Source organism: Podarcis erhardii (genome assembly GCF_964252035.2).
Source record: "Podarcis erhardii genome assembly, chromosome: 2".
In the NCBI taxonomy this organism is placed as follows: domain Eukaryota; kingdom Metazoa; phylum Chordata; class Lepidosauria; order Squamata; family Lacertidae; genus Podarcis; species Podarcis erhardii.
Window position 1 is genome coordinate 108,292,686 of NC_138498.1, and position 26,421 is coordinate 108,319,106.

Here is a 26,421-nt window from a genome sequence, read left to right on the forward strand (position 1 = left end):
ATTTACATACAGTGGTACCTCAGGTTAAGCACTTAATTCGTTCCAGAGGTCCGTACTTAACCTGAAACTGTTCTTAACCTGAAGCACCACTTTAGCTAATGGGGCCTCCCGCTGCTGCCGCACCGCCAGAGCACAATTTCTGTTCTTATCCTGAAGCAAAGTTCTTAACCCGAGGTACTATTTCTGGGTTAGTGGAGTCTTTAACCTGAAGCGTATGTAACCTGAGGTACCACTGTAATTACCAACATAACAAAAAGTCATAAGCAATCAATAAAACACATCAAAAAGTACACAACCAAATGGAAAACAATTTCCACATGAATCATAAAATCCAAACCTAAGAATACAGCATTAATATCAATCACAATTTAACATGACATAGATAAAAAATAAAAGCAATTTGAAAAAAACAAAAAATCAGCCCTCTCTGTCCAGCAGCAGGAGTCCTTTAAGGAGCCTGTCAGGCCCCGCTCCAAGCCAGGTGGAGAGAAGCAGGGCAGGGTCATAGCTGTCAACTTTTCCCTTTTCTTGCGAGGAATCCTATTCGGAATAAGGGAATTTCCCTTTAAAAAAGGGAAACGTTGACAGCTATGGGCAGGGCCCTTCAGGCCTATAGGGAAGCTGTTCATTATTACCACACTGAAACCTCAAAGTGGGGGGTGATTATATTCAGAAGTTGTTGGGTCTTCAAGAATGGATTTTCAAGACAAATTTGCTATGGATTTTTCTCCTAAGCGTGCAAGTTGTCTGGAGGGGAGAGGGGACAAAAAAGCTTATCTTAAATCTTGCCACTTGAAAGGAAAGCGGAAATGGACGGGGGCTGTTTCGGCTTTCGAAACACGGCCCCTGAGTTCGGAGTCTAGAGGGACCGTTTCTCCTGTCAAAAGTGAGGGACAATAATTAGGGGGGCTGCAACAGTGCGGCAGCCTACCTGTCAATCAGGACAGAGGTGAAGACAGGAGGGGATGTCTAGGGCAGCTGGCAAGCTGGCAATGGCTGCCTCTAACTGTTTGAATCAACATGAATGACATGGGTCTAGTTTAGTGCAGAGGTTTTTTGCTCGCTCTTGCTTTCGGGCCTGGGCAGATAAGCAAGGGGTGGGCCCCCTTTGCCCCTTTGCGTTGGCGGCTGGGGCTAAAGAAGGGCCGCAGGGGGCCACAGAAGGTCCCGATGTACGTGTAGATGTGGGTTCTCTCGGTCACATTGTAAAAGGAAACCTCTCCTTCGGAATAGTCCAGGAAAACTCCCACCCGCTTTGGCCTTGTGTTCACGGGAAGCAGCGTAGGGCAGGAAATCAAGGCCTTGTACTGGTCCCCCTTCCGAAGCCACAGCCTCCAGTACCCACTTAGGGGGGAGAACATGATTCGCTGCCCCTTCCTGCTCACCGATTCCCTACAAACCCCCAGGTCCCATTCTGGGCTGTCTCCCACCTCCACCTCCCAGTAGTGCCTCCCAGAGGTGAACACCTCAGAGCCCAGAACGAGGACATAAGTGTCAAATCTCTCTGTGTTGTCATCCTGAGGCCGCCGCTGCCAGGATCTTCTGTATTCCACACTTCTCCTGTCTGTGGAGAGCAGGAGACTTGGGTGCGCTGTGGTTGGATCCAGAGACATGTCCACTAGAGGATGGTCAGAGAGAGAGAGAGAGAGAGAGAGAGAGATAGGAAAAGGGGTAGTGGACAGAGGACAGGCACAAAACCCGTAGCAAGAACTGCTGGAAATGATCCTAACGGGTCCTCTAGTCCAGACCCAAACCTGGTGCCCTCCATCTACTGTTTAGGCTTCCTCTATATATTTATAGACACAGATGGTGCTGTGGGTTAAACCACAGAGCCTAGGACTTGCTGATCAGAAGGTTTGAATCCCCGTGACGGGGTGAGCTCCCGTCGCTCGGTCCCTGCTCCTGCACGTCAGAGTGCAAGTAGATAACTAGGTACCGCTCTGGCGGGAAGGTAAACAGCGTTTCTGTGTGCTGCTCTGCTTCGCCAGAAGTGGCTTAGTCATGCTGGCCACGTGACCCAGAAGCTGTACGCCGGCTCCCTTGGGCATGAGATGAGCGCCGCAGCCCCAGATTCGGTCACAACTGGACCTAATGGTCAGGGGGTCCCTTTACCTTTAGTTATATATTTATTTTGGGACTCAGGTGGCGCTGTGGTCTAACCTAGGGCTTGCTGATTGGAAGGTCGGCGGTCCGAATCCCCATGACGGGGTGAGCTCCCGTTGCTCGGTCCCTGCTCCTGCCAACCTAGCAGTTCGAAAGCACGTCAAAGTGCAAGTAGATAAATGGGTACCGCTCCGGCGGGAAGGTAAACGGCGTTTCCGTGCGCTGCTCTGGTTCGCCAGAAGCGGCTTAGTCATTCTGGCCACATGACCTGGAAAAACTCTGCGGACAAATGTCGGCTCCCTCAGCCAGTAAAGTGAGATGAGCGCTGCAACCCCAGAGTTGTTTGCGACTGGACTTAACAGTCAGGGGTCCTTTACCTTTTATATATTTATTTATTTTATCATTACACACACACACACACACACACACACCCCAACATTTTCTCCAAGGAGCTCAAGGTGCTGTATGTGGTTCTTGCCCTCGCCATTTTATCCTTGCATCAACCCTGTGCATAGGTTTTAGGCGGAGAGCTGGTGACTGAGCCAAGGCCACCCATTGTGCTTCAGGACCAAGCAAGGATTGGAACCCTGGTCTCCCAGGACCTAGTCTGACACTCTCTGAACACTACACTGGCTAATGTACTGCGCCATACCATTTATCCCTGGTCACTGGTTATGCTGATGGGAGTTGTAGTTCAAAGCATATGGATGGCACCAGGTGTGTTGGGGGGGGGGATCTGATTTAGCCCATCTAGTTCAGTTTTGTCTGCACTACGGCTGGGGAACCTGTGCCCCTCCCCCCGCCCCCAATGCCATTAGGTCCAAACAGCTCCAGCCAACAAGGCCAATGATCAGGGATGATGGAAGCTGTAGTCCATCTGGAGGCCCATCCTTTCACTAAAGCAAATGGGAATGTATCTTGAGTGGAAATCCAAGCACTGGGGTGCACGTACCTTTGAATTTTGTTAAGATCTGGATAATGTCAAGGCAAGGAATGTTGTAAACGTTCTTCAGTTCAGTAGGAACGACTTGCGGTTCCAACAGGGTGACGTTTTCCGCCCTACACAAAAGAATAACTATTTCATTTGTATATGCATTTCCAGTCTATGAGGCTAACGGGGAGTTGGTGCAGAGAGTGTTCTAAAGTAATTAGGAGGAACTCGTGGGCAGCGGTGGACTTTGGGCTTTCCCATTTCAGTGGCGCCCTGTGTGACACTAAACGTCGCCCCCCCCTTCACTATCGACACCATTGTTGCCACGACCACACCCAGTCTGGCTATACTGGCTGTGCTACCCTAAAACTGCCTCTGCTGTGGGCTCTAGGCATCGTTGGACTACGACTCCCATAACTCCTGGTGGTTGGCCATGATGGCTGGGACTGATGGGAGCTGGAGTCCAGCAATATCTGGAGGGTGACAGGTTCCCCATCCCTGGTCTAAAGTAAATTCAAAACACCACATTTTCCTTTTCCTCTCTCCTTTTCCTTTCTTACTGCTTCTTTCTCTCCCCCCCTTCCCCCGCCTTTTCATAGGTGTTTTCATTTCCGGTTTTTAAATTTACATTAGTTTCCTATATCTTAACTGTATTGCGAGAAACTTCAACAAAAACCAAAGTAAATTCAAAACGCCATATTGTTGTGTTGCAGGAATCTATGTATAGGTTGGGGGGGGGTTGCCCCTCCAGCAGATATCATGCACATGCAGCCCACTACCAAAATCATCACAATCACTTTTGTGACTTTTGTGATTTGTCCCCACAAAACACTTCATCACAGTTTCTTCCTATCTATTCAAAGGGCCTCTGCTGCACGATACCAAATGTAACAATTCACTGATAAATGTACTGGATCACAGGGAAAACTTCAGAAATTCATATAGACATGTGAGCTCAGCTACTCAGCAGCCCCTCTGCCTGAGTGATAATTCCTGGCATCCTGATACCTGAGTGCCAGACAGGTAGCCATTCCAGAAATAACAAACCCAGATGAAGACAAAAATGTGTGATTAACTTGGCTGGGAAACAGGGAAATGTAAATATCTTTTTTGTTACACTTGATGGGTGTTTGGTGGAGGGCAAGGAGAACCATGGGGCAGGGTCCAGGATGCTCAGATTATTGCCACCAGAGTTCCCCTTTCATGATGTAACCATGATGTAGTTTGGGGGGGATGTAACATGGGGATACCATAAAGAAGGTCGATCGCCAAAGAATTGATGCTTTTGAATTCTGGTGCTGGAGGAAACTCCTTGAGAGTCCCATGGACTGCAAGAAGATCAAACCTCTCCATTCTGAAGGAAATCAGCCCTGAGTGCTCACTGGAAGGACAAATCCTGAAGCTGAGGCTCCAATACTTTGGCCACCTCATGAGAATAGAAGACTCCCTGGAAAAGACCCTGATGCTGGGAAAGATGGAGGGCACAAGGAGAAGGGGATGACAGAGATGAGATGGTTGGATAGTGTTCTCGAAGCTACCAGCATGAGTGTGACCAAACTGCGGGAGGCAGTGGAAGACAGGAGTGCCTGGTGTGCTGTGGTCCATGGGGTCACAAAGAGTCGGACACGACTAAATGACTAAACAACAACAACATGGGAATTAGGTAAAGGTAAAGGGTCCACTCGTGGCCAACTCTGGGGTTGCGGCACTCATCTCGCTTTATTGGCCGAGGGAGCCGGCATACAGCTTCCGAGTCATGTGGCCAGCATGACTAAGCCGCTTCTGGTGAACCAGAGCAGCACACAGAAACGCCGTTTACCTTCCCGCCGGAGCGGTACCTACGGTATTTATCTACTTACACTTTGACGTGCGTTCGAACTGCTAGGTTGGTAGGAGCAGGGACCGAGCAACGGGAGCTCACCCCGTCGTGGGGATTCGAACCGCCGACCTTCTGATCAGCAAGTCCTAGGCTCTGTGGCTTAACCCACTGCGCCACCGATTAGAATCTTGTAAAAGTTTGGGGGCTCTTTTGTTCTGGGCTTCCATCTTGTTCCCCCCTGTGGCAGGTGGGAGTCCTGTCGTGACAGTCTTTAATAAAGACCAAGCCTACTGGCTGCTGTTTTGCTCTGGTATTCCCGGCTGGTGTCCTTGTTTTTTGTCCAAGGGAGCCCTCAGATTTCTCCCCTAACAGTTGTTAACTGCGAAATGCAGAGAGAGGGAACCGTTCCTTTTATGCAATCTGTGCACAATGATCTGCCCCGTGAATCGCGTTCCTTCTGAAGAATACCAAGGGGGAAAAGAGGGATTGTATGACTGTGGGAGAAGAAGAATTGCAGGTCTGAGGAACCTGGGACCCTCCGGATCTTGCTGAACTGCAGTTCCCATCACCCCTGATCATTGAGCATGATGGCTGGGACTGATAGCAGTCCTCTGAACTTGAGGATCACAGGTTCTCTGCACCTGGTGTATTTGGGGCCCTTGGTGATGAAGCTGAGAAACTCATGGGAGTGGGGGGAGAGAGAGGGCAAGGAGCTGGCAGGGTGACCCTAATCCCTGCAAAGGTCCCTTCTGATTTCTGCATCTGGTTGCGCAATGTCAGCCCTGCCACAAACAATCACTGGGGAGCGGGATGGGAGCTGAGAATTAGGAAGCAGAACTGGCAAAATTGACATATAAGCTATGGGACAAGGATAACTGTCACTTTAAGGATGAATGGAAACCTTTCACAAAGTATCTGAAGATGCAACAAAGCGAACTGGACTCCTTGGCAGGTTTTGAATAAACATTCACATTTTTTTTACTGATAATAATCAGCTAAACAGTTTGAGGATCTATACAATTTTGTAACATGCAGAAAATAGCATTATTGGAGAAACCAAAGACTGGAACTGAGGGAAGTCGGGAGGTGGGGGGATGGGTTCTGTGGGGGGGAGGGGGGAGGGAGGAAAAATGGGGGGGGGGATAAGGATATGTTTTTGGATAATATGTTTTGTTATAACTTTGAATAAAAAAAGAGAGAGAGAATTAGGAAGCCACCAGATTGCAAAGCAGAGGGAGAGAACAGAAGCATTGCCTCTGCTCAATGACCACCTGCCTTTGGCTCCCTCAAATGTCGCCTTGTAGGCTGTGATGCCATCAAGCTGCCGGAACTGTTTCCTATCATTGCTGCTTATGGTAAGAGATGCAACTTTAAGCCCCCTCTTCCCTCCCCATCCCTTTTTCCTTGTGTGTCGTGTCTTTTAAATTGTAAGCTTGAGGGCAGAGGCTGTCTGAATGCGGATGATTGTAAGCCACTCTTGAAGCCTTTTTGGCTAAAGAGTGGAGTAAAAATAAATGCTTTAAATAAATCAGTTAGAGGGAAGGGCTAAGATTCTATATCTAGAAGCCAGACTTTGTGGCTTGATTACTGTGGGACATTTCTGCCGGATATTTCAAACCTTTTAATTGGAAAGCAAACTGACAATCTTACCTTGCTAACACATTCTCCACATCCTGGGCAACCGGAAAATGAAGAGAGAAATAAGTGGCTATTATTTTCTTTTAATAAAAAAAAATGGTTGAATGCTTTTAAAAGTATACCTTATCTATTTTCTTAAATCAGCCGCATGCAGTGTTGCTGCCTTGCTAGTTTTGAAATAGCCTATGCACTTTTTTTTCACGGTCACCTCTCTGGGCCTGGCTAAAAATGAATTCAACAAGCCCAACGGAACCAGTTTGTTATTTGTCCCATCGCCATCAATGTCTGTTTACTTGCACGCCACTTTCCCACAAAATTGTGGTAATCAACTTTGTGTAAACCAATACAAACAAGCCAATCTAATTTAACAGCTTAAAACTAAGCAAGAGAAATGATCACGCCTAACATGGAAATAAATATGTACTATACAAAATATTTCCACCAGTGGCATAGCGTGGGGGATGCAGGGGGGGCCGGCCACACCGGGCGCAACATCTGGGGGTTAGGGTTAGGGATAGGGTTAGGGGGCGCAAATCCAGGGTTAGGGGGCGCAAATTACTTGCCTTGCCCCGGGTGCTGACAACCCACGCTACGCCACTGATCTCCACTCTCCAGATGATGCATTGGGTATGTCCAATAGTTTGAATCCGGGACTCAGGGCTCACTACACTTTGGTTTGCCCCAGGATCTGAGTGATTTTGTGTTTATCTAGGCACGGATCCAAGTGTTTTGCAGTTGCCCTGCTGCTTTAACCAGAAGGGGGTCTTTCTATTTAGCTCTTTAGCGCTAAATAGGAACAAATGGCAATCTGTTGAAAACCCGATTGCTGTTTGTTCCGATTCAGCACTAAAGATCGGATTTCCCAGGAGAAAGCAGCGCTGCAAAGGGAAGTGTGGGTAACCCCCAGCTCTTCAAACATCCTCTACTGCGAAGTTTTCAATTCTTGGTGTTTAGTTGTGTTTTTATATTCCGCTGGAAGCTGCCCAGAGTGGCTGGGGCAACTCAGCCAGATGGGTGGGTTATACATAATATATTATTATTATTATTATTACTACTACTTCTACTACGCAAATGCTCTACCACTGAGTTGTGTGGTCCTTCTCCATAAGAGGCAGCAATTAAATTTAAAATACTGTAACCTTTGTAAAAATAAAAACCAGCAGCTTTTCTTTTGGGAATTATAGGGACAGAACTATCTAAAATGTATCAAAACTTATTCATGTATGCTACTGCAGCAGCAACAATGTTACTTGCCCCAAAATGGAAAGAAGCGGAAGTCCCAGTAAAGGAAGAATGGATACAAAAGCTTACGGAATATATAGAAATGGCGAAACTTACCAGAAGAATAAGAAATCAAGATAACAATTTTTTTTATATTAAAGAATGGAAATGGTTTGTTGACTACTTACAGATAAATTATAAACAGATAAAAACATTGGCAGGATTATTGCAGCAGCATGCAGTTTTATAAGAGTAGATATTTAAAGAAGATGAATAAATGAGTGAATTTGGATATGCAGAAGATATTGAAAACAAATTTAAGGAACTGCAGAAAGAGGGGGAAGGAAGTCAAGTTTTGAAATGTCAAAATGAGTGTAAAATTAGCGAAATGTATAAAACTAGTGAAATGTATAAACTTGAAAAGTTGTGTGTATGTGTGTTTGTTACATACATTTCAAACTGGGGAAAAAGAGGCAACAATTAAACTATTAAAAGTTAGTTGAACCCACACAAGCAGGAAACCCAACATTTACTCACAAACCCTTTTGGGGCTGCCTCCCAGACACCCTCCATAGCTCAACTGGTAGATCATGAGACTCTCAATCTCAGGGTTGTGGGTTTGACCCCCACGTTGGGCAAAAGATTCCTGCAGTACAGGGGGATGGGCTAGATGACCCTCGTGGTCCCTGCCAACTCTACAAGGCTGATTCTATGCCTCATCTCACCTTCAAAAGTTCAGCAGGCGCCTTCTGGCTCTTCGACTTGATCTCCTTAACCAGCTTAATCAGCGAGGTGTTTTGCTTTGAGAGTTGGGTTAAATTCCTATCCAGCCTCTTCAGGGTCTGCCTCTCCTCTGCCTTCAGGCTCTGCAAGAGTTCCTCCTCTTCCTCAATCAGGAAATTGTACAGTTTTGCAAACTCGCTTTCCACCCGCTCCTTCTGACTGTGCACCTTGTCCTTCATCAGCAAGGAAAGATGAAGACAGAGAGATTCAGCAGCACTTCCAGCTCTTGGCTCCGGGGTTAAGAACATCAGAAGAGTTAAGAAGAAGAAGAAGTCCCAGCAAAAGAAGAATGGATACAAAAACTTACGGAATATGCAGAAATGGCGAAACTTACCGGAAAAATATAAAAATCAAGAAAACAAACTTTTTATAAAAGAATGGAAATAGTTTCTGGAATATTTACAAACAAACTGTAAACAAATAAGAACATAGGCAGGATCACTGTAATAACCTGAAGTTCTGTAAGAGTACAGTGGTACCTCTGGTTGTGAACGGGATCCGTTCCGAAGCCCTGTTCGCAACCTGAGCAGAACGCAACCCGCATTTGTGCATGCACAGGTCGTGATTCGCTGCATCTGCGCATGCACATGACGTTATTTTGAGCATCTGCGCATGCGCGAGTGGTGAAACCCAGAGGTAACCCATTCCGTTACTTCCGGGTTGCCGCGGGACATATCCTGAAAGAAAGTAACCTGAACCAAACATAACGAGGTCTGACTGTATATATTTAAGGTAGATGAATAAATGAGCAAATTAAGTTAATTTGGATATGCAGAAGACATTAAGAATAAATTTAAGGAACCACAGAAAGAGGCGGAAGGAAGTCAAGTTTTGAAATGTTAGAATGATCGTAAAATACTGAAATGTATAAAACTGAAAATCATAAATATTATATACATAAGAAGAGCCTGCTGGATCAGGCCAACGGCCCACCTAGGCCAGCATCCTGCTCTCACAGTGGCCAACCAGATGCCTGAGGGACCTGAGCACAAGAGCCTCCTAAGGTTTGCAGCAACTGGTACCCTGAAGGCAGAGCATAGCCATTGTGGCTAATAGCCCCTGATAGGATTATGATGGCCAGTTGCAAAGGAGAACTGCCTGGGCGCTGTGGGTTCTTCTGCATCCACTAGTCAGCCCTATCAGCCCCTCAATGGACAGGGACGCGAGTGGCGCTGTGGTCTAAAACATTGAGCGTCTTGGGCTTGCCGATTGGAAGGTCGGTGGTTCGAATCCCTGCGACGGGGTGAGCTCCCATTAATAATAATAATAATAATAATAATAATAATAATAATAATAATAATTTATTTATGCCACTCTGGGCGGCTTCCATAAAAACCAAAAATACAGTAAAATATCACACGTTAAAAACTTCCCTGAACAGGGCTGCCTTAAGATGTCTTCTGAATGTCAGGTAGTTGTTTATCACTTTGACATCTACTGGAAGGGCGTTCCACAGGCCGGGCGCCACTACCGAGAAGGCCCTCTGCCTGGTTCCCTGTAGCTTTGCTTCTCGCAATGAGGAAACCGCCAGAAGGCCCTCGGCGCTGGACCTCAGCGTCCGGGCAGAATGATGGGTGTGGAGATGCTCCTTCAGGTATAATGGACCAAGGCCGTTTAGGGCTTTAAAGGTCAGCACCAACACTTTGAATTGTGCTCGGAAACATACTGGGAGCCAATGTAGGTCTTTCAAGACCGGTATTATATGGTCTCGGCAGCCGCTCCCAGTCACCAGTCTAGCTGCTGCATTCTGGATTAGTTGTAGTTTCAGAGTCACCTTCAAAGGTAGCCCCACGTAGAGTGCATTGCAGTAGTCCAAGCGGGAGATAACCAGAGCATGCACCACTCTGGCGAGGCAGATAGGGTCTCAGCCTACGTACCAGACGGAGCTGGTAAACAGCTGCCCTGGACACAGATTTGACCTGTGCTTCCATGGACAGCTGTGAGTCCAAAATGACTCCCAGGCTGCGCACCTGGTCCTTCAGGGGCACAGTTACCCCATTCAGGACCAGGGAATCCTCCACACCTGCCCGCCTCCTGTCCCCCAAAAACAGTACTTCTGTCTTGTCAGGATTCAACCTGACAACCGTTGCTCTGTCCCAGCTCCTGCCAACCTTGCAGTTTGAAAGCACACCAGTGATAAATAGGTACTGCTCCGGCGGGAAGGTAGATGGCATTTCCATGCGCTCTGGCTTCCGTCATGGTGTTCCATTGTGCCAGAAGCAGCTTAGTCCTGCTGGCCACATGACCCGGAAAGCTGTCTGTGGACAAACGTCAGCTCTCTCGGCCTGAAAAGTGAGAAGAGCACCCAACCCCATAGTTGCCTTTGACTGGACTTAACCGTCCAGGGGGACCTTTACCTTTTTTCAGCTATGGACAGGGCTGCCAACACTGCCTTCCCTGAAGCAATTGTCTCATTCTCTCTTATGCAGTGCTGAATTAAACCCAGTGGAGGCCCCTAGGCAGTCAAAATCTCGGGGGGCCCCTCGCAAATTATCTGCTAACTTTTTATTTTATTTTACCCATCTTATTACACAATATTATTTTGATCCACTGTTGTGGTGCCCCTAGGCCAGTGTCTGCTCTGCCTATTTGGTAATCTGGCACTGCTCTAAACAGCGGGGCATCCCTACCTGCTGCCTCCAAAGGGGCTGTTTTCAGATAAGCCCTTGGGGAACCGGTGTGTTCCTGTACCCCGTGGTGGCTGATGCTCATTGAGGCTGGCAGGGAGCCCCAAAAGTATGTTGCACCAGAACCAAGGACAGAGCTGACTAATTTGGTGTTGTTCCCACCCTCCTCCTGCTGCTCCGTGTGGAGTTCTGCAAAGATTAATACGGAGGCTAAGGAGGAGGAGGAGGACAGCAGGAGGAAATCTTTGGAGGCTTGTAAACTTGTAAACTTAAAAAGCAGAGACATCACCTTGCCAACAAAGGTCCGTATAGTAAAAGCCATGGTTTTCCCAGTAGTGCTGTATGGAAGTGAGAGCTGGACCATAAAGAAGGCTGATCGCCAAAGAATTGATGCTTTTGAATGATGGTGCTGGAGGAGACTCTTGAGAGTCCCATGGACTTCAAGAAGATCAAACCGATCCATTCTGAAGGAAATCAGCCCTGAGTGCTCACTGGAAGGGCAGATCGTGAAGCTGAGGCTCCAATACTTTGGGCACCTCATGAGAAGAGAAGACTCCCTGGAAAAGACCCTGATGTTGGGAAAGATGGAGGGCACAAGGAGAAGGGGACGACAGAGGACGAGATCTTTGGACAGTGTTCTCAAAGCTACCAGCATGAGTTTGACCAAACTGCGGGAGGCAGTGGAAGACAGGAGTGCCTGGCGGGCTCTGGTCCAGGGGGTCGCGAAGAGTCAGACACGACTAAACGACTAAACAACAACACAAACTTGGCACCTGCCTTCCACGCAGCTGTTTTCTTCCCTTCCTTGTATTTCTGCTCCAAAGACTCTTCCAGTTGCCGAGTGAGCAATGATACGGCGTGCAGCAGCTTCCCCTGGCAGGAAAATGGGAAGAGAATTACCAGCAAATCAGGTTTGTTTATTCCGCCTTGGTTTCCCCCCAAGCCAATTCTATTCAGTACTTTCAGCCCAGTTCCAGAGAACCCTGGCAGCTTAATTCGTAGCTCAGCGTATGCACCATACATTTAAAGCACACACACCCCAACACAAAAACCATGGGAACTGTATTTTGCCCCACAGAGCTACAGTTCCCAGCACCCTGAACACACCAGGGTTCTTTGGGGGAACCCAGGCGCCTTAAATGTTTGGTGTATGCAGCCTCAGTTGGTACCAAGCTACTCAGCCCATTGGTTTGGCATTGGCAAAGTGACTTGCAGATTTTCACCCATCAAGCTGAACAACTGAACTGCTCCAGAGCTACTTTGTGTGACTTGGGCGACAAACCCAAATGTACGCACCTGAGAGTCAGTCCCATTGAACTCAGTGGGGCAGACTTTGTGTGTGTGTGTGTGTGTGTGTGTGTGTGTGTGTACACACGGTGGTACCTCAGGTTAAGTACTTAATTCGTTCCGGAGGTCCATTCTTAACCTGAAACTGTTCTTAACCTGAAGCACCACTTAGCTAATGGGGTCTCCTGCTGCCGCCGCGCCGCCAAAGCACGATTTCTGTTCTCATCCTGAAGCAAAGTTCTTAACCTGAGGTACTATTTCTGGGTTAGCAGAGTCTGTAACCTGAAGTGTATGTAACCTGAAGCGTATGTAACCTGAGGTACCACTGTGTGTGTGTGTGTGTGTATTTATATATATGATAACACTGTTATTTTTAACACCACAACATACCACCCTTTCCCCCCAAATACACCTTATAACAGTGACAAATACATTAAGGGTGTCCTCAGCTACTGGCATCCTCCAGTACTGAATTTAATAACCTCACTCGCTATTCAGTGAGTCAGACCATTGGTCAGCACTGCCTACACCAACTGGCAGTAGCTCTCCAGGCTTTCAGACAGGGCTATCTGCCAGCCCTACCTGGAGACGCCCTGTATTAAACCTGGAACCAAGCAGATGCTCTGCCATGGAGCTACACCCCCTTCCCCTCAAGGACTGTTTCAGAGGCTTTTTCCCCAGCTGCCAGCGGACAAGGCACTATTAGGCAGGTGTTTAACCAGAGACGGGGCCTTTCCTGTGGTGGCACCCTGCTCTCAGAACACCATCTCCAGAGATGCCAGCGCAGCCGAAAGGAAAACGCAGCTTTATTCCCTAACTTCTATGAATGTCTGAGGGGTTTTCTCGTTTTAGCTGGGTGTTCCATTTGGTTTTAATCCTGCGTTTGCTGCCTCAGATATTTACAACTACAGAAGGGCAGGCTGGGAAGGGAAGGGAAGGGACGCAATGGGACTGTAGGAAGGAAGGGGGAAAACCCCACCTGGTATTCCTGGGCAGCATCTTCAGCAGGCACCACGGAGTGAGAGACATGAACTTTGGAAGCCTTGCAGCTCTCGCACAGGAGAGCCTTGTCCTTCGTGCAGAACCATGTCAAGTCTTCTTGGTGCTCCTCACATAGACTCCGAAATTCCTCCTCTTCCCCAGTTCCTCTCTCCTGCTCTCCTTTCTCCTCCTGAGGCACCTAACCATAAGCCTGCATTTTTATCAAAGCTTCTATATATTTCAATCAAGGCTTGTATTTAAAAATGAGCTTAAAAAAAGGATTTTCAAATGTTTCATGCCAGGCAGAAGAAACCTTGGCCATTCTCCTAAGACAAGAGGGCCCCATTGATTTATAGTAGAAAAACAATTCTCAAAGTCATAAAAAGGGAGAATTACATATGCTGCCCCAAGGCTGAGAAAACACCATTAGGAATGGGGTAAGATAATACTAATGTGCCTCCCAGTAAAATGAGCCAGATCTTCTTTCTAAGGTTGAAAGGCCAGGAGCAAATGGAAAGAAAAACATTTAGCTAGAAGAAAGAGAGCATTTTTGGGGAAGTCTTTTTCTAAAGCCATTCTTTCTTAAACTGAAGAGGCTTCTTTTAAAAGCTGTTTTACTGAGTTTCTTCCTTTTTACTTTGAAAAGCTTTATTCTTTTAAGAGGCTACCTATGATAAATGTATGAAATATATTAGCTTAAATATATTGGCTTAAATGTAATTATGCAAAGGATTTAAGGAATGCTAGATTCTTATTTCATAGAGTCATATTGCAATAGGAGACCAGAGGGGCAAATGAGCCTAGCCCCCCCCCCCTGCCAGACAGAAGACGCCATCCAAGCAGTCTTGATATATAGTTGTCAGGCATTTGTTTAGAAACATTAAATGAAGGAAATCTTTCAATGTTGATGTGAAACTCAAGATCCTTGACATCTGTTGAACATAAAAATGTAAGATTAAACATTTGTTTTAGAAGGCAATAGGGCAAGAAGGGCAAGAGGTGAGCTGGTAATTAAGATTCCATGTAAGATATATTATTACTTATATGTCATATATATAGCTCTTTGTCTCCCTTATAAGGGCAAGGAAATGGGTGTATCTTTTGTGGGTGTATTTTTTGTGATTGGTTCTAGCAAACAGCCAATAGGAATTTCAACCAGGCTGATTGGACAGAGGCAGCCACAGGAGGAGCAAAGGGGGCTGGATTAAGGGAATATAAGTGCTGGCCAGAATGGCAGGAGGCCAGGCCAGAGCTTGGTAACCATGTACCACTGTGCCTCTTATTTATTTGTCTGACAAATAAATTACTATTTTAATTTCTCTATTGCTGCGTTGAATATTTCATTCCAGCTAAGCGTTAACCACAAGCAGGGTGCTACATTTTATGGTGCCCTGTGACTCGGATAAGTGGTCTGCTGGAACGCAGCCCCTTCGCCCTACTGGGCAGGGTACAAGAGAGAGGACAACTGCTTACCCAAAGCGCGCACTGGTAAATTTTTCCAGGGGGAACGCAGAAGACTCGTCTGTCTGATACCCTGCTCACTGGCGGCGACGGACCGGGGGAAACAGGGAACCAACCAAGGGTAAGTGCACAAAGGGATTTTTGGCCCTCCAATTAATTAGGAGGAAGAGAAGTCTTGATCAAACTTCTGCGTCTCAGTAAGGGGAAACTGAGTACGCTAGGTGGTTGGGTACATCAGATGGTGATCTGGTGTAGGGAAAGGGAAGGATTGGGAGGTAGAGTGTGGTGAAGTATCCAGCGCATTGTATGTGTGAGAAAGTACAGAGCAATCTGTAGCTGACCTGAGTGTGGAGTGGGCAGTACTTCGGTTCCTAGTGAGGCGACTCCATCTAGGCAAGGAAACCCACAAAGCGCGTCTGTGAGTGACTGAGTGGATACTTCACAGGGCCATACAATGGGAGTTGGGGGTTCAAAGGGGGAAAATACACCTCTTGAGTGTATGTTAAATAATTTTAAGAAAGCCTTCTCAGGGGCATATGGAGTCAAAATGACGCCAGAGCGCTTGAGAACGTTATGTGAACTAGAATGGCCAAAACAAAATACTGGATGGCCATCTCAGGGAACTTTTGATATAAATTTAGTGAGCAAACTTTGGACTGATATCGCCAAAGAAACTGGAGGGTGCCCAGAACAATTTCCATATATAGATTCCTGGCTGAGCACATTAAATAAAAATCCTCCATGGATAAGGGAATGCAAAGTCAAACGATGCAAATTATTGGCTGTAAAAGCCGAAGCTAGGAAAGGAATCTTGCCAAATAAACTCAAACCCATTTTTGAGGGGCCAGAGGAAGAGGTGCTTCCACCTCCACCCTATGCTCCACATCGAAGGGAGCTTAATCCAAACACTCCACCAGTTGTAACCCCAAGGCAAGAAACTGGAATGAATAATGGGAGTGGAGTCACAGAGTTTGATTCCTTGATAGATTATGATAAATATCTTCAGGAGGCATTGGAGTCCTATAATAAAGCCCAAGCAGAAGTGGTTATTCCACCTGTGACTCCTAATAGACCTCCATCTACAGTCTCCTTTAGTGGAACAACTGATTGCCCACCCCAAACCCCTGTACATCCAAGTCCCAGAGAAATATTACAGAAGTTACAGGGAGACCTTGCTCGGTCAGCAAGCAATACAGCCAGGCGTATAAAGCTGCTAAAAGAACGCCTTGCGACAGATACCATCCCCTATGATTTGAGGCCCCTAGAGCAAAGTGAAGAGAAAGATCACGTAGTAGCCCCTCTTAGAAGAGTATTTGATGCACTTGAGGAGCCTGCGCTGGTTAATGGGCAACCCGGACCACGGCCACCTCGAACTTCGACACTGCAATATATTCCATTCACAACTACAGATCTGATGAATTGGAAAACACACACCCCATCTTTTGCAGAAAAACCTCAGGCTATGATGGACTTGGTGACTTCAATAGTAAATACTCATAGTCCTACTTGGACAGATTGCCGCCAGCTCCTGAATACTCTGTTCACCACTGAGGAAAGGAGAGACATAATTGAAAAGGCACAGATATATTTGCGTGAGCAGGCCAGAGTGGGAAATATTTATAATATTGACCGTCATCTCCAAGATAACTTTCCCTTGGAAGATCCTAATTGGGATCCAAACAATGCAATTCACCTGGCCAGACTTACCACCTACCGCCAGACACTTGTGCAAGGTATCCGCAGGGCATGCCAGAAGCCCACTAATATGTCTAAAGTCTCAGAAGTAGAACAGAAACCAAATGAGAGTCCGGGAGACTTTTTAGAGAGGCTGCAAGAAGCCTATCGTATATGGACTCCTTTTGACCCTGAAGCCCCTGAAAACAGTAGAATGATTACTGCTACATTTGTGGCCCAGTGCGCTTCTGACATTCGTAAGAAAATTCAGAAATCAGAAGGATGGGAAGGGATGCTGATGAGCCAAATTATGGCCATTGCACGCCGAGTTTATCGGAATAGGGATGAGGCTGAGAAGCAAGAGAAGAAGAAGTGGCAGAAGGAAAAGATGGTAATGCTAGCCACAGCAGTGAAGCAAGACCACCGCCCCTTAAATGGAGGGCGAGGGCGAGGAAGGAATCCACCACTGGGAAGGAATCAATGTGCAAATTGCAAGAAGGAGGGTCACTGGAAGCGGGAGTGTCCTGAACCCCTGAGGTTGGAAGAAGTACGCCCAGGCCCAGGCCCAGGCTCCGGCCCAAGAAACCAGGGACGGGGACGGGGAATGATCCGAGATGGAAGATATCAGAGACCAGGACAGGGACGGAGTAGAGACAATTTCATTGGACTGGCAGAAGAGGATTTTACTCAAGACTAGGAACGACCGGACTCCATAAAGTTAGGCTTCCAGGAGCCCACGGTCACGATTCAATTAGGGAGCCATTTAATAGACTTTATGATTGATACTGGGGCTGAATACTCAGTACTCCCAGAACTATTGCAGAAAAAGGCATCCAAAAGTGTAATCATTAAAAGTGCCACTGGACAGTCAGCTAAGAGGTCTTTCCTCCAACCTTTGGAATGCCAGATTGGGGGACATCGTTTAACCCATCAGTTTTTGTATATACCTGAGTGTCCAATACCTCTCTTAGGCAGAGATATGCTGTCCAAATTGCAGGCCCAAATCACTTTCACTCCTCGAGGTCCAGAAATGAAACTGCCATCAAAAGCAGCAGGAATAATTACCCTCTCAGTACCTAAGGAACAATCATGGCGCCTAATGTCAGCCTTGCAAGTCCAACCCACATTGGATACAGAATTAAACAAGCTCCTCCGAACTCTACAGGTGCCACCAGGAGTATGGGCCGAAAATAGCCCACCAGGAATGGCTAAGAATATAGCTCCAATTGTAGTAACCCTAAAACCTATGGCTACCCCTGTATCTGTAAAGCAATATCCCTTACCCCGGCGAGCAGCAGAGGGCATCCAGAAACATTTGGACCGCCTATTAAAATATGGTCTGCTTAAGCCTTGCCAATCAGAATGGAACACACCCCTTTTGCCTGTTCGAAAACCTGGGACAGATGAATATAGGCCAGTGCAGGACTTGAGGCTCGTAAACCAGGCTATCGAGACCTTGCACCCAAATGTACCAAACCCATATACCTTGCTGAGTTTGATCCCACCAGAAGCAACATTTTTTACTGTATTGGACTTGAAAGATGCATTCTTCTGTTGCCGGCTGGCACCACAGAGCCAACCTATATTTGCCTTCCAGTGGGAAGACCCTTTGACAGGAACAAAAGGCCAGCTAACCTGGACAAGATTGCCCCAAGGATTCAAAAATTCCCCAACTTTATTTGGCACTGCCTTGGCGAGGGATCTAACAAGTTACCCCTCAATACCGGGAGAAAAGGTGGTTCTGCAATATGTGGATGATCTTATACTAGCTGCAAAGGATTTTGATACCTGTAAAGAAGGGACAGAGGAACTGCTCCACTTGCTCTGGGAAGCTGGCTACCGAGTTTCCCAGAAAAAGGCACAGTTATGTTTAGAAAAGGTCAAATATTTGGGCTTTGACATCTCACACCAACAACGAGCATTGAGACCAGAGAGGAAAGAAGCTATTTGCCTTATCAAGGAACCTACCACAAGAAAACAACTTAGGGGATTCCTGGGAACAGCAGGGTTTTGTAGACTATGGATACCTGATTTCAGTAGTCTGGCCAAGCCCTTACATGAAAGCACTCGAGGTGCAGAAAAGGACCCATTCGTATGGGGACCTGAGCAGAAACAAGCCTTTTTAGTTATCAAACAACGACTTATGGAGGCACCAGCCCTTGGATTGCCTAATTCGGAAAAACCCTTTCAGCTGTATGTACATGAACAGAATGGGATTGCAGCGGCAGTCCTGACCCAGAGATTAGGAAGTTGGAACCGTCCAGTAGCTTATTTGTCTAAACAATTGGACTCAGTAGCAAAAGGATGGCCTCCATGCCTAAGGGCAGTAGCAGCCACTGCGAGCCTTGTCAAAGAAGCTGATAAATTTACCTTTGGCCAGACGATGTATGTGAATGTACCTCATGCTGTTCTGACACTCATGGAATATAAGGGTAGTTATTGGCTAACGAACCCAAGGATGGCTAGATACCAAGGCCTATTGTGTGAAAATCCCAGGATTCATCTACGAGTAGTGAATATGCTCAATCCAGCGACTTTGCTGCCCCTACCAGAGGTAGATGATGAGGAATCACATGATTGTCTCCAAGTAATGGATGAAGTTTATTCCAGTAGACCTGATCTGAAAGATGAGCCATTGAAAAATCCAGATGTTGTATATTATACGGATGGTAGCAGTTACCTGCATGAAGGTGCCAGACGAGCAGGATATGCTGTGGTCACCAATGAGGAAGTTGTGGAAGCTGAGGCTTTGCCTGCTGGCACCTCAGCACAAAAGGCTGAACTTATAGGTTTAACTAGAGCTCTGCAATTGGCGGCCGGATGTAAGGCAAACATCTATACTGATTCAAAATATGCCTTCTTAACCCTGCATGCACATGGAGCTCTATGGAAAGAAAGAGGTCTAATCGGAGCCCACGGGAAGGCTTTGAAATATGGACCTGAAGTAGAAATCCTGTTAGAAGCAGTATGGGCTCCAGAACAGATTGCTGTAATGCACTGCAAAGGTCATGGACGAGGAAGGGATCCAATAACCAGAGGAAATCATGCTGCTGACAAAGCAGCCCGAGAGGCAGCCCAAAAGCCTGTGGGAGGATTTATAGCAGCCCTCATACCAGAGGTAGTTCCAGAAGATGTTAAACCTCACTATACCCCAGAAGAGAGGAAGTGGGCTGAACAGGAAGGAGCAGTTGTGAAGGACGGTTGGATGATCCTGCCGGACAATAGGATTTATGTACCTCATCATCTAGCAGGCACAATTGTAAGAAATTATCATGAATCTACTCACCTTGGCGGTACTGCAACTAGAGAGAGTCTCAGTCGGAAGTTGTATATTATTAATCTATCACAATTAGCAACTTGCATTTCACAGAAATGTGTTCTTTGTGCTAAAAACAATCCCAGGCAGGGACCGGTACAACCTCCTGGAATTCAGCATGTGGGATACGTCCCCATGGAAAGCCTAATTGTGGACTTCACAGAGCTGGTCCCTTCTAAGGGATTCAAGTATCTCCTTGTGTTTGTAGATACTCTTACCGGATGGGTTGAAGCTTTTCCCACCCGAACTGAAAAGGCACGAGAGGTAACTAAAAGACTCCTCACTGAATTGATCCCAAGGTTTGGATTACCTAGATGCATTGGAAGTGATAATGGGCCAGCGTTCATTGATCAAGTAGTACAAGATGTATGTCGAGTCCTACAAGTAAAATGGAGACTGCATACAGCATATAGGCCTCAGAGTTCAGGGAAAACTGAAAGAATGAATCGGACTCTGAAAACCCAATTGGCAAAATTAACCCAGGAAACGGGATTGGGATGGGTAGATGTGTTACCCATAACACTGTTTCGTGTTCGGTGTGCACCCACAAAAAGACTTAAGTTGTCACCTTTTGAGCTCCTGTATGGGAGACCGCCCTCCTTTGTTCAGGATATTCCAGCTGACCTTAAACAAATAGGAGATCATGTGACACAGGGACAAGTGCAATCTCTCTCCCGTGTTTTTGTTTCTCTTAACAGGTGGGCCCTCGAGCGCACGCCGTGCAGCATTGCCGAGCCGATTCATCAGTTCCAGGCTGGCGATAGCGTATGGGTGAAAGAGTGGAAACGTGATCCACTTGCACCTAAGTGGCGTGGACCTTACACCGTCTTGCTCTCTACTCCAACAGCGGTGAAGGTAGCTGAGGTGACCCCCTGGATTCATCACTCTCGTTTGAAGAAGTCCGAAGGCAGTTGGACGTGCAAAGGTGACCCCTCTAATCCTTTAAAACTAACTCTCTCCAAAAACCCCTGTATCTAGCCCTACCGGGAACGGGCTAGGTCACGGGCAACATTTGACGACCGGCCTGCTGCAGCCACAACCTGGAAGCTGGCTGACCTGCGCACGCCTGAAGCTTGAGGAGCGTCTGAACCAGCGACTGTGAACGGAAAGATTCTCTAATACAATTGATTGACTGCCCCCCTTGTGGAACAATTATCAGAGATATTACTCATTGGGGATCCTCGGGATATATGTTTTGGTCTTGGTGGTTCCCCATTTCTGTCACTGGGGGAATTATATTGGGGCTAATAATTATTTGCTATCACAATAAGGTAATCTTTTGTGGAAGGAATGCATATACTAGACATCAACATGATTTTATTATTAATCCTGATCCCTTGGGAAGGGGAAGGGTCCTTGAATCTGACCAAATTGGCTAAATATGGATTCAGCCATGACCACAATATGTGGGTAGGTTTAGCTGAAATGGTAGCTAATGTTGCAAATAGGACCAATTGCCTTGTTTGCTCTCTTGGGCCAGATGATTCAGAGGGAGGTATGCCCTTATTACCGATACCATTAGATGCTATTGGTATGGTAAGCGAAATGCCACACCAAACTGAAATACAGAATTTCCCCGGATGGAACTCAACTAAACCATTACGAGTTATACCTGTACAAGGGGAATTCTGTGTACATAAATCATCAGATGCAGCTGATTCTCCCATGATAGGCTCTTCTCATTGTCACTATACTTGGGATTATAAGAAGAATAGTCATACCTGGGCACACGGTACTACCTATCGAACTCGGAATACCTTGCCCTGTGCACCTCCTTTTATTCATGCATGGAAAGTGGTGTGGAACATAACTGTGACAGAGAAAGGCAATCTAACATACTGCACTGTAAACTCTCTACCCCTTTTGGTATTTCGCCTTCTGTATTCCCCGTACCAAAAACCTCAGACCCGATGGTTGTGGTGGATATGTGGAGAATGGGCGTACAAGAAACTCCCTTCCAAATGGAGTGGGACTTGTTTCTTGGGTTGGGTATTACCACCAATGTGGATTATGCCCACTAGTTCGGCCAGGCGAACACGAAGGAATGCTGATATTTCTCATATAGCAGGAGGAAGTACCCAAAGTTGGAGCGGTACTGATGATTGGCCACCAGAGCGCATTATAGCCTATTATGATCCTGCCTCCTGGAATCCTGGTGAGCTCATACAAGGGGCACGGGATCCTATTTATAATCTAAACAGAATAATTCGATTGCAAGCAGTAGTGGAACTTGTAACCAATGCAACGGCCCAGAGTTTGAGACTTATTGCACAACAGTTGGATGAAAGTAGAGCCGCCATTTTGCAGCTGAAAATGGGAATGGATTATGTACTTGCCAGGCAGGGAGGCCTATGTGGAGTCTTGAACTTGACAGGGAATGCCTGTTGCTTTAACATTTCTGATAATGGTGAGGCAATCCGTGTGTTGGCCACAAAGATGGAGAATATAGCACATGTCCCAGTACAAACATGGGAAGGATGGGATATGGGATGGCTCACCAATTGGTTACCTAATGTCACAGGACTCAAAGGGATACTATTGTCTTGCTTGTTTTTCTTGACAGTAGTAGTATTGGTTTTATGTATGATGCCATGTATCATTTCATGTTTTAGAAGTACAATTAGCAAGATGGTTTCAAATGAAACTCTACCTCATATCATGGCCCTATACAGAGCTTTACCTCAGGAATATGATGAAGGTCAAGCTATCAAGGACACTTGGGATGAAGGTCCTTGAGCTTGAAAGGGGGGGAATGAGGCACCTAACCATAAGCCTGCATTTTTATCAAAGCTTCTATATATTTCAATCAAGGCTTGTATTTAAAAATGAGCTTAAAAAAAGGATTTTCAAATGTTTCATGCCAGGCAGAAGAAACCTTGGCCATTCTCCTAAGACAAGAGGGCCCCATTGATTTATAGTAGAAAAACAATTCTCAAAGTCATAAAAAGGGAGAATTACATATGCTGCCCCAAGGCTGAGAAAACACCATTAGGAATGGGGTAAGATAATACTAATGTGCCTCCCAGTAAAATGAGCCAGATCTTCTTTCTAAGGTTGAAAGGCCAGGAGCAAATGGAAAGAAAAACATTTAGCTAGAAGAAAGAGAGCATTTTTGGGGAAGTCTTTTTCTAAAGCCATTCTTTCTTAAACTGAAGAGGCTTCTTTTAAAAGCTGTTTTACTGAGTTTCTTCCTTTTTACTTTGAAAAGCTTTATTCTTTTAAGAGGCTACCTATGATAAATGTATGAAATATATTAGCTTAAATATATTGGCTTAAATGTAATTATGCAAAGGATTTAAGGAATGCTAGATTCTTATTTCATAGAGTCATATTGCAATAGGAGACCAGAGGGGCAAATGAGCCTAGCCCCCCCCCCCTGCCAGACAGAAGACGCCATCCAAGCAGTCTTGATATATAGTTGTCAGGCATTTGTTTAGAAACATTAAATGAAGGAAATCTTTCAATGTTGATGTGAAACTCAAGATCCTTGACATCTGTTGAACATAAAAATGTAAGATTAAACATTTGTTTTAGAAGGCAATAGGGCAAGAAGGGCAAGAGGTGAGCTGGTAATTAAGATTCCATGTAAGATATATTATTACTTATATGTCATATATATAGCTCTTTGTCTCCCTTATAAGGGCAAGGAAATGGGTGTATCTTTTGTGGGTGTATTTTTTGTGATTGGTTCTAGCAAACAGCCAATAGGAATTTCAACCAGGCTGATTGGACAGAGGCAGCCACAGGAGGAGCAAAGGGGGCTGGATTAAGGGAATATAAGTGCTGGCCAGAATGGCAGGAGGCCAGGCCAGAGCTTGGTAACCATGTACCACTGTGCCTCTTATTTATTTGTCTGACAAATAAATTACTATTTTAATTTCTCTATTGCTGCGTTGAATATTTCATTCCAGCTAAGCGTTAACCACAAGCAGGGTGCTACACTCCTTGTCTCCTCCTTTCTCCTCCCCATCCTTCGGGGAAGGCCCGCTGGCTGCGGCCTCCCTCTTCATGCGAGAAAAACAGAAACGGCATAATTTCTGCCCTGCGACGACCACGGCTGTTTTGTAGGGGCCCTGGCATAGGGCACAGACAGGCCTCCGGGGTTTGGGCTTGAAGGCCGGCTTCGAAGCAGGAGCGTCAGCCATCTCTCCCCTCCAAGAAGCGCAGATTGCTTAGGTTTCGTTTCCCTTGCTCGAGGAATCCTTTCAGAACTGAAAGCGCAGCTGCTAGTTCTTCTCACAGCTGGGCTCTGTGCCAGGGCAAGGTAGTGCCATGTGGCAGAAAGGCACTGCTAGGGAAGCGTGCCAAGAGTGGACCCAAGTCCACTGCGCAAAGTTCAGCACAGAGGCTTTTGCTCAGAGTGGCATTTGATGCCTTTACAGGCATGCAGTGACAAGTTACTGGGAGCAAGAGTCCAGAATATAACAGATCTACCACAAGGCAGGGTTATTATCAGGGCTTTTTCTCAGCCGGAACTTGTTGGAGCCAGAGGTGTAGGAAGGTGGGTGCCGGGGGTAGGTGGGTTCGGGCCACCCCGGGTGTCATCCCTGAAGGGGTGACAAAATGGCGCACCGTGGGGGCGGGGCCTGGCCTGCAGAGCGCCCGAGCCACATGCCTCTCCTGGGAGTGACGCGGTGGCTTGGGGTCCCACACTGCCCAAAACATCAGCGTGGGGCTTGCATCCGCCAGGCGGACTCCATGGGCAGCTTGCGATACCACTGCTTATAAAATTTGTATACTACCTTCCATCAACAGATCATCTTCTGAGGCCCTCCTTCGTGTGCCTCCTCCTCGAGAGGAGAGCTTACGTATGGTCTTTATTAAGCATCCATTGAGCAATACCTCAAGGACGGCCTCTTCCCATATGAACCTACCCGGACCCTGAGATCATCTTCTGAGGCCCTCCTTCGTGTTCCTCCTCCTCAAAAGGTCTGGAGGGTGGCAACATGAGAACAGGGCCTTCTCAGCAGTGGCTCCCAGCCTGTGGAATGCTCTCCCCAGGGAAGTTCGCCTGGCACCTTCACTACACACATTTAGGCGCCAGGCAAACATGTTCCTTTTTAACCAGGCCTTTGGTTGATCTGTCTGACATCCTATACCCTTTTAAAATGTGGCTCTTTTCTGGGGGGATGTTATTGGGTTGACCATTAGGTCCAGTCGCAGACGACTCTGGGGTTGCGGCGCTCATCTCGCTCTATAGGCCGAGGGAGCTGGTGTACAGCTTCCAGGTCATGTGGCCAGCATGACTAAGCCACTTCTGGCAAACCAGAGCAGCACATGGAAATGCCATTTACCTTCCTGCTGGAGCGGTACCTATTTATCTACTTGCACAGAATCCTTTCACAGAGTCTAAGACAACGATTTCAACCACTACTATGCTATAAGATCCACTATCCTGTAATATTACATATGAGCCTGTTCTACTGATGAAGCCTAGGATGGCGAAACAAGGCTAACATTCCAGAAATCCTTGTCTTAGACTCTGTGAAAGGATTCTGTGGAACTGTAACAACCCTTCATGTGGATTATTGGACTCTGTGAACAGACAGGGGGAATAGACACTTATACACATATGGACCTTATGCATGAACTGACTAGAGAATGATCTGATCCACTGGGTCTTCTGCTTTTTCCGTTGAACTTTATGAAACTTCTGTTGAAATCTACAATTTGATACAATGAATAGTACAGTGGTACCTTGGGTTACATGTGCTTCAGGTTACAGACTCCGCTAACCCAGAAATAGTACCTCAGGTTAAGAACTTTGCTTCAGTATGAGAACAGAAATTGGGTGGTGGCGGTGCGGCGGCAGTGGGAGGCCCCATTAGCTAAAGTGGTGCTTCAGGTTAAGAACAGTTTCAGGTTAAGAACGGACTTCCGGAACGAATTAAGTTCTTAACCCGAGGTACCGCTGTATACCTTCTTTATTCAAAAGTACAGCTGGTTATGTCTTGTGTGTTTATTGAGTAAGTTTCCATACGTAACCATACGTTTGTTGTTCTCCTAGAATAAATATGCAGAGGAACTTAACAGATAAAGAATGGATAAGGCGAACACGAAGGCGCCTCCATGGTCAGAGGAGGCAGAGCTTCTGAATATTAATTTCTGGAAACCACAAGAGAGGAGAGGGGTCTTGGGCTCAGGTCCTGCCTGGCGGTTTCCCAAAGGCATCTGGGAGGCAACAATGAGAACAGGATGGTGGCCTAGGTGGGCCATGGGCCTAATCCAGTCTGCTCTTCTTGTGCTCTTAGAATACTGAAACATTACTGGGTACATTCATGAACATGACTAAGAATGTTTTTCTTAGTCCCAATACTGCTGGTGTAATAATATATTGTGTTGTCATGTCAAAATCTCAGCTTCCATCCCAGAGATGGAAAGGAGATAAAGTCTCTACCAGAGAAGAATGGCAGATCAAGTTGATGGATTACGCCGAAATGGCCAAAATGACCGGAAGAATCAGAGATCAGGAAGACCAAAATTTTAATAAGGAACGGGGGAAATTTGTAACTTATCTTAAAAATCATTGCAAAGAGTTAAAATCGTTAGTAGAATTGGAATATCACTTGTAGTTTAATGG

The 26,421-nt window shown here is 46.4% G+C and overlaps 1 protein-coding gene and 1 long non-coding RNA gene across 2 annotated transcripts in view; both read right to left on the minus strand.

Annotated features, from left to right (window-relative positions):
* The window catches only part of LOC309337391, a 201,374-nt gene that overhangs the window by 13,463 nt on the left and 161,490 nt on the right, over positions 1 to 26,421 (minus strand). The gene's annotated exons all lie outside the window — the stretch shown is intronic.
* On the minus strand, positions 258 to 24,341 carry LOC309336298 (E3 ubiquitin-protein ligase TRIM58-like). The gene is made up of 7 exons (XM_081851921.1): positions 23,789 to 24,341; positions 13,389 to 13,574; positions 11,900 to 11,995; positions 8,438 to 8,668; positions 6,504 to 6,526; positions 3,056 to 3,162; positions 258 to 1,618 (listed from the first exon to the last, which is right to left on the minus strand). Exons 1-7 carry the CDS (start codon positions 23,984 to 23,986, stop codon positions 1,041 to 1,043), a joined length of 1,419 nt encoding a protein of 472 aa, XP_081708047.1. The 5' UTR covers positions 23,987 to 24,341; the 3' UTR covers positions 258 to 1,040.

Excerpts from the sequence above, each read along its gene's own strand:
- LOC309336298 (XM_081851921.1), bottom strand. The coding sequence starts at position 23,986 with ATGGCTGACGCTCCTGCTTCGAAGCCGGCCTTCAAGCCCAAACCCCGG. Across the intron at positions 13,575-23,788 it reads GGGAGGAGAAAGGAGGAGAC|AAAGGAGAGCAGGAGAGAGG; the intron begins AAGGAGTGTAGC and ends CCTCAGGAGGAG. Across the intron at positions 8,669-11,899 it reads AGAAAACAGCTGCGTGGAAG|GACAAGGTGCACAGTCAGAA; the intron begins GCAGGTGCCAAG and ends TTGCTGATGAAG.